Here is an 11,602-nt window from a genome sequence, read left to right as displayed (position 1 = left end):
TCTATCTTATCTATAACCATTGACAGATAAAGTAACCCATGCCTACAAAGGGCTCCCTCGTCTGGCTTGAAGGTGTGACTACATTTTGTTGGGTGACGCAAACAAGCTCCCTCGTGTGGGTTAAAGGTTCACTGTGAAATTGAAATATGATTTTAAAAGAATAAGGAAGAAATTATGGCATTTGATTTTGCGGCCCAATTAAATATCCCCGGTGACCCAACCAACCATTGGTCGCGACACAGACCTAGACACTGCTATATACTGACATTTAACTTTCAAAATCAGTAAAGACACATTGCAAGGTGACTGACCTGCAATCACATTTACTCTTAAGAGGGTTGAGCAAAGTCGCAGACAACACTTCTAGAGTTCCAAGGAACTGTACAGCTTGGTGATAATATTTCTGTACAACATCTCAGCATCTTTATTGTCCATTATATTTTTCTCTACACAACATCCTGAAATGTTATTTAAAAAAAAAACCCTACATACCCTAATACCCTACCGTCTTATTCTCAGATGTTAACACAAAAACCTGCATCTTGTAATAAATGATCACTATGTTTCTCTGGCAACTGAACAGTTCGAGTTTAATCATATTAAACTGACAACTCAGGTCCATAAAAGGGTAAGAATAATTGGCATAGTTGTCCATTCACTGCCGTAGAGAGAGCAGACCACTCTCATGAGTTTTAACTTGTAACAGGCAGATGTAGCATGGATATCCACCCGTGTGCGTTGACGAAAGCACAAAACCTTAACTGAAGGAACCGCAATTTCCGTTGACTGGTGCTGTCCCAGCTGCAAGCCTCCAGTTCACCTTATTAAATCACAGCTTCTGCTCAAGCACTGCCATGACAGTGTTCCCGCATCTTTGGTTGTTTGCATCTCTTCTGCTTTCTTTTCACAGCTTGCATATAGATAAAGTACTTTATCTACAGGATGAGCCTCTGGCCCAGGATCTTGCGGTTGATTTCGGCCAAAGCCACAGAGAACACAAAGGCCTTCTCGTCTGAAAGGTTGGCGTAGATGTCCACCTCTTTCTCCTGTTTTTCTGTAAACATATTGAAATCAGAAAATTTTAAAATGATCAACTTTTGATTTCCAAATTGAATTTTGTGTGAAAATAATTTATTAAGGCCATATTGTAAATTGTAGGTTGAAAAATCCATGTTCAGCAACTACCATGTGTACTGCAGTGAGATTAGATTATGCTGGGGCACAGACAGGGACAGAATAATGTATTCAGGAAGCAGAGCAGGAGAAAGAGAGATAATGTTGCATCTGAATGATCATCAGCAGCACTGTATCCCTTGAAAGCTGTTTTCAAATTATAGACTCCCAATTTCTCCCCACCCCAGACCTGATAAAAACGTTGGTTCCAATCATTGTAGCTTTTCAGTGTGCTTAAATACAGTGCATACGAGGCAATGTTTTACGCCTTAAAATCATGTAAATGCTTTCATAAATTTAAACAGGAAACTGACATTATAGTCACATATTCCTTAGTGTATTTTTCACACGTGTTGAATAACAGTAATATCACATTTTGCATCAAACTACTTTTCGCAATTACTACAGTACAGCCATGCGATGCTGGGTACAGCCGGTTCCCCGTAGGTTGCCAGTGGGAAGCAGCACAATTTCCTGTTTCTAGTCTGTTATGTCATGGATGCAGCAAAAACAGCTGATTTGCAAAGATTGATGCGATGATAACGCAAAGAAATGCATGGTTAAAGGAGATTTACATGCTTTTTAAGAGCTTAGATGTTTGCCCCTATTGGCGTGCATTTAATCACACAGTGAGAAGCTGCAGTTTAACAGTAGGTTGAAATTAAGGGGAATTCCACATCTGAAAACAAGTCTGAAAGGGAAGCAGTCATACGGAGCCACTGCAAATACAGTGGGGCAAAAAAGTATTTAGTCAGCCACCAATTGTGCAAGTTCTCCCACTTAAAAAGATGAGAGAGGCCTGTTATTTTCATCATAGGTTCACTTTGACTATAAGAGACAGAATGGGGGAAAAGAATCCAGGAAATCACATTGTAGGATTTTTAATGAATTAATTGGTAAATTCCTCTGTAAAATAAGTATTTGGTCACCTACAAACAAGCAAGATTTCTGGCTTTCACAGACCTGTAACTTTTTCTTTAAGAGGCTCCTCTGTCCTCCACTCCTTACCTGTATTAATGGCACCTGTTTGAACTCGTTATCAGTATAAAAGACACCTGTCCACAACCTCAAACAGTCACACTCCAAACTCCACTATGGCCAAGACCAAAGAGCTGTCAAAGGACACCAGAAACAAAATTGTAGACCTGCACCAGGCTGGGAAGACTGAATCTGCAATAGGTCAGCAGCTTGTTGTGAAGAAATCAACTGTGGGAGCAATTATTAGAAAATGGAAGACATACAAGACCACTGATAATCTCCCTCATTCTGGGGCCCCACGCAAGATCTCACCCCGTGGGGTCAAAATGATCACAAGAACGGTGAGCAAACATCCCAGAACCACACGGGGGACCTAGTGAATGACCTGCAGAGAGCTGGGACCAAGTAACAAAGGCTACCATCAGTAACACACTACGACGCCAGGGACTCAAATCCTGCAGTGCCAGACGTGTCCCCCTGCTTAAGCCAGTACATGTCCAGGCCCATCTGAAGTTTGCTAGAGAGCATTTGGATGATCCAGAAGAGGATTGGGAGAATGTCATATGGTCAGATGAAACCAAAATAGAACTTTTGGGTAAAAACCCAACTTGTCGTGTTTGGAGGAGAAAGAAAGCTGAGTTGCATCCAAAGAACACCATACCTACTGTGACGCATGGGGGTGGAAACATCATGCTTTGGGGCTGTTTTTCTGCAAAGGGACCAGGACGACTGATCCGTGTAAAGGAAAGAATGAATGGAGCCATGTATCGTGAGATTTTGAGTGAAAACCTCCTTCCATCAGCAAGGGCATTGAAGATGAAACGTGGCTGGGTCTTTCAGCATGACAATGATCCCAAACACACCGCCCAGGCAACGAAGGAGTGGCTTCGTAACAAGCATTTCAAAGTCCTGGAGTGGCCTAGCCAGTCTCCAGATCTCAACCCCATAGAAAATCTTTGGAGGGAGTTGAAAGTCTGTGTTGCCCAGCGACAGCCCCAAAACATCACTGCTCTAGAGGAGATCTGGATGGAGGAATGGGCTAAAATACCAGCAACAGTGTGTGAAAACCTTGTGAAGACTTACAGAAAACGTTTGACCTCTGTCATTGCAACAAAGGGTATATAACAAAGTATTGAGACGAACTTTTGTTATTGACCAAATACTTATTTTCCACCATAATTTGCAAATAAATTCTTTAAAAATCAGACAGTGTGATTTTCTGTATTTTCTATGATGAAAATAACAGGCCTCTCTCATCTTTTTAAGTGGGGGAACTTGCACAGTTGGTGGCTGACTAAATACTTTTTTACCCCACTGTATGTTAGAAAAGTGTGCAGTTCAAAATGCACAAGTATGGTTAAAAAAAACAAAACAAAAAAAAAACCCCTCTATTCTACCTACCTTTCTCTTCTTCCTGTTTCTTCAGACCAACAGTCTTGGGTCTCCCACGGCCCCTTCGTATTGGATCCGACTGACTGTTTGTCCGTGAGCGCCTCCTGTTCTCTGCGTCGTTGGTCAAGGGAGAGACAATCCGGTCTCTGCGAATCCGCTCCGTTCTCCTGCGCTTCGGGTCCAGCTTTTCTGGAGAATGAGACAAGAGTTTAACGCAAAAGCCATATAAATGATGAACAAACATTTTTAGTGCAATCTTTCATTGATGACTTCAAATGATTGTAGATGCTAATAATTTTATAAAATGATTAGCGGTCATCTAAAATAACTGCGATAAGGAAGCTTTAACTACTGCCAAAACCATTTGCAATCCTGTTAAAGCCATCTCATTCAGTTCAACGTGCAGCTTGCGGTCAAGTCAAGAAATTATTGAATGCTTGTGTATATTCCCTCCCCGTGCTGCAAAAAACAAAACCCACACACACACACACACACACACACACACACACACACACACACACACACACACACACACACACACACACACACACACACACACACACACACACACACACACACACACACACACACACACACACACACACGGCTGGGGTGGCTTACGTAGCCACACCTGTGCTCGTTGGTTGGGCTAACGAGCATCAGGTTTAAAAACCTTGTCCACACACTCAGTCAGGATAGGAGCCCTGTGTCTAGACATGTTCCATTTGCTCCTGGCTAATTCCACCTAGCCTCATCTCTTCAATAAACTGGTGTTTACAACCTTCGTCGTCTGTGTCTCTGTGCCGGAGCTCCCTGAAAACGCCACTGGGGTGGTGAATCAGCCACACTGGCACCCCGGCACAGGGAAGGGACACAGAAGGGCCACCCGAAGATGCCCTGGAGCCACCAGTGGTTCAACGGGCAGCCCCGGCACCAACCCTCTTCCAACTGGCAGCAGCAGCACCTAGAGGGTCCGGCAGAGCACCGGGGGGAGAAGCAGCGCAGCAACGACTACAGGTAACCGCTGGCAGCTAGTAAATTTTGCATGTCATTTGGAAATCCAGGTCCCAGAGTCTGGAGGAAAAGTGGAGGGGCACAGAATCCACATTGCTTGAAGTCCAGTGTGAAGTTTCCACAGTGAGTGATTTGGGCTGCCATGTCATCTGCTGGTGTTGGTCCACTGATTTCTGAAGTCCAGTCAACACAGCCATCTACCAGGAAATCTTAAAGCACTTCATGCTTCCTTCTGCTGACAAGCTTTATGGAGATGCTGATTTCATTTTCCAGCAGGCACCTGCCCACACTGCCAAAGGTACCAAAAGCTGGTTCAATGAGCATGGTGTTACTGTGTTTGATTGGCCAGCAAACTCGCCTGATCTGAACCCCATAGAGAATCTATGGGGTATTGTCAAAAGGAAGATGAGAGACACCAGACCCAACAATGCAGATGACCTGAAGGCTGCTATCAAAGCAACCTGGGCTCCCATTACACCTGAGCAGTGCCACAGGCTGATTACCTCCATGCATCGCTGCATTGATGCAGTAATTCATGCAAAAAGAGGCCCAACCAAGTATTGAGTGCATAGAAATGAACATACTTTTCAGAAGCCTGACATTTGTTTAAAATATCTTTTTTTTTTTTTGATCTTATGTAATATTGTTATTTTCTGGTAGCTCAGGAGGTAGAGCTGGTCGTCTAGTAATCTAAAGGTTGCTGGTTTGATCCCAGGCTCCTCCTGCTAGCATGCTGTAGTGTCTCTGAGCAAGACACTTAACCCCTAATTGTTCCTGATGGCTGCGTCTGCTGTGTTTGAATAATTGTAAGTCGCTTTGGATAAAGGCGTCTGCTAAATGCAATGTAATAGCCACAATATCAAAATTTCAAGAAATAAAGGCTTGCAATATTTCACTGTGTAATGAATCTATATAATGGGTTTTACTTTCTGAAATGAGAGCCAAAATATTAAACTCATGATATTCTAATTTTATGAGATGCACATATACTGTACAGTCGAGGCTTATTTATCTCCTACATATGCACTGAAATGTCTTTGCAATGATGATGAGATAATGCACAATAGTTACTGAACTGACCATAATAGCTATACACCAAAACCACTGACAGGTGAAGTGAATAACATTGATCATCTCATTTCAATAGCACCTGTCAAGTGGTGGGATATACAGTATTTGGCAGCAAGTTCATTCAGTTCAGAACAGTCAGTGAAGTTGTGTTGTAAGCAGGAAAAATGGACATGCGTAAGTATCTAAGTGACTCTGCCAAGGGCCAAATTGTGATCGCTAAACGACTGGGTCAGAGCATCTCCAAAACGGCCGGTGTTCCTGGTATGCAGTGGTTAGTCCCTACCAAAATTGGTCCAAGGAAGGACAACCAGTGAACCGGCAACAGGGTTATAGGCGCCTATGGGCTCATTGATGTGCATGGGGAGCGAAGGCTAGCCCGTCTGGTCAGATCCCACAGAAGAGCTACTCTATCACAAATTGCTGAAAAAGTTAATGCTGACTATGACAAAGGTATGAGAACTAACATACAGTGCATCGCAGCTTGCTGCGTGGCTGCAGACCGGTCAGTGTCCATGCTGTCCACTGCCCAAATCGCCTACAATGGGCACCTAAGCATCACAACTGGACCATGGAGCAATGGAAGAAGGTGGCCTGATCTGTGGAATGTGCTGGAACAACAAGCCCAATCCATGGGGGGCCTCACCTCGCAATTTACAGGACTTAAAGGATATGCTGCTAACGCCTTGGTGTCAGATACTACAGGACACCTTCAGAGGTCTTGTGGAGTCCATGCCTCGACGGGTCAGAGCTGTTTTGGTGGCACGAGGTTGAGCTACACAATATTAATGGTGGTTTTAATGTTCTGACTGATGTATGTATCTATCTAATTAACTACTACAGCAATGATCAAACCAATTTGAAGAACAACTACATCAGGGGATTAATAATAAATAAGAAAATAAACATTACTAATGATATGTATTAAGTTATTAATAACTGTTACTATACTTATTAATATTACAATGTTATATTTATTTAGACTTATAGGCAGTAAAATACCTTTTGGCATGTTGATCTACAGTACAACCTTTCAGGAAGTATCACTGGTGTCAAGGTAATTGTCACAATGCATCAACTGACAGAATACCTCTATCATTGCATTTGTCACACCGATGGTTTGGGATCATTAGACAAATTGTAATAATGTAATTAATATTGAACAACAGGAACCTAAGTTAACATGCAACACTTTTTATTTTATTTTTTTAATGAAAACACTTATCAAACATCCATATCACCAGTGTGAAAAACTGAATAACTGGTTTTACTACCTTAAGCAGCAATACTTGCAGCCAAATACTTCCTATAATTTGATAACCTATCTATCACGTTAACGGGGAGGAATTTTACTTTGCAGATTTTTTTTTTCAGACACATTTTTCGAGCATAAGGTTCTCAAAGGTGTAGTTCACAAGGGTCCTCTTTGTCCAACATTACATGTCTAAATATCTAAAACCATTCCACGTAGCAAATATGGAATGACAGATGTCATGATAGGAGCAAATGCCTTTCATACAGTGCCATGAAAGACTCTTGCATATACACAAGAATTGCCCATCTTAATATATTCTGAAGACTCAATGCATAGTCAGAAGCTTCTCAATAGTAAGGGCCATTCTCATGAAACCACCATGTCCTAAATGAATTGATACACATATTGAGAGAATATGTGAAAGAATTCATTTCAATAATAAAAGTACACAATGCCTACTGTATTGCACTTTCACTTAGCTTAGCATAACATGGTGGAATGGTAGAGGGACTGCATTTATATAGCACTTTTCTAGTCTTGCAACCACTCAAAGCGCTTTACAGTGCATGCCTCACATTCACCCATTCACACACACATTCATATATTGATGGTGGCGGCAACCGTGCAAGGCACACACCAGCTCATCGGGAGCAGTTGGGGGTTCAGTCGTACTCAAGGGCAATTCGACATCCCGCCAAGAGGGGTATCAAATAAGGGACCCTCTGGTTACTAGACGACCTGGTCTACCATGACAGCAGAAAAATGTATAATCCCATCACTACATTCCCCTTGCTACTCTTTCATTTGTCATGTTTAGTGTATTTCTTTCAAAAATTACCCCCCTGGCGACTGGTGATGCAGTATAGATTTTAGCATTTTGTCATTGTGTGTTCCGCCTTTTTACGCTAAGCTAAGCTAAAGTGCATTCATTACCGGACATGCTACTTTAATTAATTCTTTGCAAGAAAAGCAAAGAAAAAACACTAAAATACAATTATAGTTAAAAACTACTCAGGGAGAAATATATTAGCCATTATGTACTTTAATATTTAAATTAATTTATTTCACATTCTCATTCTGGACGGTGGAGGGAGAAGCGGACCTGTCCTTTAAGTGTTCTAAAGCGGATAGATTTCTGTGAAAGAATATTTAAGAAAAAGATTGCTTGAATAGAACAATCAATCATTCATTAGTTTCCTTGCATGGACTGAATTAGCCTGTGTAAGCGGGGGAGGGGACAAAAAATAGATGTTGTTCCATGCAGTTCCATATGTATTTTGATTTAGTCCCGTGACGACAGCATTATGATATCCAATCGAAGGCTCTCTAAAGTCGACAACTGTATAACATTCCAGGAACTATAAAAAAAAAAAAAAAAAAGTGTGCCTTGCATTGTCCACCTCCTGGTTGATGCCCTCATCTCCATATAAACTTGGCCTTTAATATGATTCGATTAAGCATGACTGGCGCAAAGTGAGTGACCTACTAAGGCATGTGGGCCTGGGTAAGTCAAAGGCAAGCTTTGAAAAGAAAATCATGTTGAAACGGCTCTGGTTGAACAAACAAAATGAAAAGAAACTTAGGAGGGCAGCGATGAGGAGGAAACTGTGGAACCAGATATATAGGCAGCAATGAAATTGTTGTTGGTGATAAGAGGTAACTCTACAGATAATAGATTATTGATTACAAAAAAACTGGAAAATAATAAACAAGTAGTATCCCTGACCCACAAGTAAATAATTACTTCATCTAATTACTTTGAATAATAATATCATGTCCTCATATACAGAGGGTTCCTGGTAATTCAACATTTTACTTGGCAGCTCTTAAAATGATGAAATAACTTTTTCCTTTTGAGTATTTATTATGGTTTTACATCTGAGATCCAGACACTTCCCTAAACATGACATTTAATTGGACAACGGCACCGGTGAATTTAGCATATGTGTGGAAGTAACTGGGCATTTAAGTTGCTTTGTTTTTCTAACAAATCGCTTATGACAAAGTCATATAACTTGAAATTAGAGAAAGAGAACATTCCATTCCCCCACCCAGAGCAGGATTTTTTAACACTGCCATTTCTGTCTGCCAGCACTGTACCACTCTAAACTCCTGTCAAGAAATCAAGTTTGTCATGCAGCACAGTTACATGGGCTGTAACACACTGTGTGTGTGTGTGTGTGTGTGTGTGTGTGTGTGTGTGTGTGTGTGTGTGTGTGTGTGTGTGTGTGTGTGTGTGTGTGTGTATATATATATATATATATATATATTAGGTAAAGCTGTTCAATCCAACACCCTAGCTCTGCCATTAATTCTATTATATGTTTATGACTGAGGTCAGAGTTAATTGTGGTGTTGTACTGAACTACATTATATTGAGGTGTTTCTAATTCTTTGTCACACCGATTGACATACATGAGGGCGACAGAATATTAGAAAGACCTCTGTATTTGATGCAGCTCAGTACAACACCACCACCAACTATGACCTTGATGCTAAAACATATAATTGAGGTAACACCTCTTCTGACAGTGAGAAAAACCCTGAACATCATCGGCAACATAAATCAAAATTGATGGCTGAGCTGGTGTACTGGATTACATTGAATTGTACAGGTGTACCTAATTAAGTGCACACCGAGTGTAATGTTCCAGGTTGAAAGTTATTTCCAAAAAAAATACAAACACACACACACACACACACACACAGTGGAACCTCACATTATGAGTGTACCAGTTAACGAGTAATTTGTTCTATGAGCCGAGGCTCGTGCAAATTTTTGTCTTGTTTTACGGGTGAAAATCCACATTACGAGCGAGGTTCATACAGCGACCGCTAGGCTCGCACATGCTCTCCCGACAAGCGTGGCCACCGCTCGCTCAGTTCACGCGGATATCTCGTCATGAAAGTATCCCTATTGTGTTTTCCCAGTGTTTTTCTTTTAGTTTTGTGCATGTTTTGCTTGATAAACATGAAAAAGGAACACGTGTAGTGTAACTACACCTTTTCTGTTTTAAAACCTATAAAAAAATGATTTTGTGGTGATTTTTGGGACTTGGAACGGATTAATTATATTTCAATTATTTCAATGGGGAAAATTCATTTGTAAAACGGGCATATCGTAAAACAATCTTGTCCATGCAACGAATTAAACTCATAATGCGAGGTTCCACTGTATGTATGTATGTGTGTGTAAATATATATACACACACACACACACACACACACACACACACACACACACACACACACACACACACACACACACACACACACACACACACACACACACACTTTTTAACCTGCTATTTCAGGAGAAGTCCTCTCATTCAGCTTGGCACTGAGCAGCTTTCTGCTGATAAACACAAATCCACAAGGACAAGACTTACAAGCAACTGGAATCTGGAGGAAATAAGAGAGGTGGAGAGGCACAAATAAATTACCTTGCCATCTAAAGCAATAGCAGATAGATTAATATTGCAGAGCATTAGTGTCAAAATTCAACAGAATAGTAATTCAATAAAGACTATGAAAAGGTGTTATAAAATATATAAAATAATCAAATAAATTAAACAAATAAAACATTTAAATAGTCTTTTTGTGTTGATAAATGATCATTGCATACATCACGGGAAAATACAATCCAATGCACGATAATAATACATTTGATTACAAAAATATATCAATATTTTAAGAAAACAGGACGACTACATACTGTTTCGGGGGAAGTATATGCCCTGGGGCGTTTCGACTCCCTACTCCCTTAGAACCTACAATTAAATCGATGTGTAAATAATCGTCGCGACAAAATTGTTGCATTGTCGGGATATTACGTGTTTTTAATTGGTATGATCACGTTTGAGAGGAGTCGATACAGCTCCGACTGCAAACCAAGCAATGCTCTATAAATTATCCCGATACTACATAAAATATATCGCGCACGTTCAACGATTGCTATATGTTCTAACGTTCTGTCGTAAACGAGATTCTTAAATACTGATCCTACACTAAAATCTCGTTTCCTCGTTGAGACAACACACAATTAAGGGAATTTTTGGGGTTGCCATAACCAAGTGGTAAACTATTTAAAAAAAAATAATAATAATAATAATAATAACAGAATATTTGCAAACATATGGAATTTCTTACCTGTTGGTCACATTCAGGACACGATTTCGTAGCCATTTTTACTTTCTTTGTTTTATTTGCCGACATAGTCCGCTTCCTATGGGCAGTTCCTTGCTAAGTACGCCGACTACTTTAGCAGCCCAGTAGTTCTGCAAGAGAACTTTACTCTGATACATGGAGGACAAAGCAGATTAACCCCCCTCAGAAGACGAAACACAACATTGAACCCAGGCCTGCTTCGCTCAGCGTGTGTGCTATACATTATATCCAGATACTGATGCAAGACTAGGAACGATTCGTTCGTGGCGAACAGATCATTCAAGTGACTCAGGGGAGTTGCTCGTTCGTTTAAACTACAAGTAATTACCGAGGATTAAATTAATGTGTGAAAAGGAGCATTTGGCATAATTCATGTTGAATGTGGCTGATTTACATTTTACGGATTTACACTTTCCACCCCAATAAATAATTTTGACAGAAGTAAATTACTTTTGTGAGCCACATAAAAATAATTCTGAGAATAAGGCTAAAATATATTTGAGATCCACAGCTGCCAAATTTGCAGTTTCAACAGACTCAAACGAAAACTGTCCG

General features: G+C 40.6%; 1 protein-coding gene across 1 annotated transcript; it reads right to left on the bottom strand.

Moving 5' to 3' along the window:
• Window positions 1-395: 395 nt before the first annotated feature.
• cUnh16orf87 (chromosome Un C16orf87 homolog) lies at window positions 396-11,260 on the bottom strand. The gene is made up of 4 exons (XM_079997738.1): window positions 11,030-11,260; window positions 10,183-10,282; window positions 3,553-3,732; window positions 396-1,054 (listed from the first exon to the last, which is right to left on the bottom strand). Exons 1-4 carry the CDS (start codon window positions 11,093-11,095, stop codon window positions 936-938), a joined length of 465 nt encoding a protein of 154 aa, XP_079853864.1. The 5' UTR covers window positions 11,096-11,260; the 3' UTR covers window positions 396-935.
• Between the last annotated feature and the right edge of the window lie 342 nt (window positions 11,261-11,602).

Source organism: Zeus faber (genome assembly GCF_960531495.2).
Source record: "Zeus faber genome assembly, chromosome: 3".
NCBI lineage: Eukaryota > Metazoa > Chordata > Actinopteri > Zeiformes > Zeidae > Zeus > Zeus faber.
The sequence above is the reverse complement of the archived record's forward strand: the minus strand, read 5'-3'. Positions and strand labels throughout refer to the sequence as shown.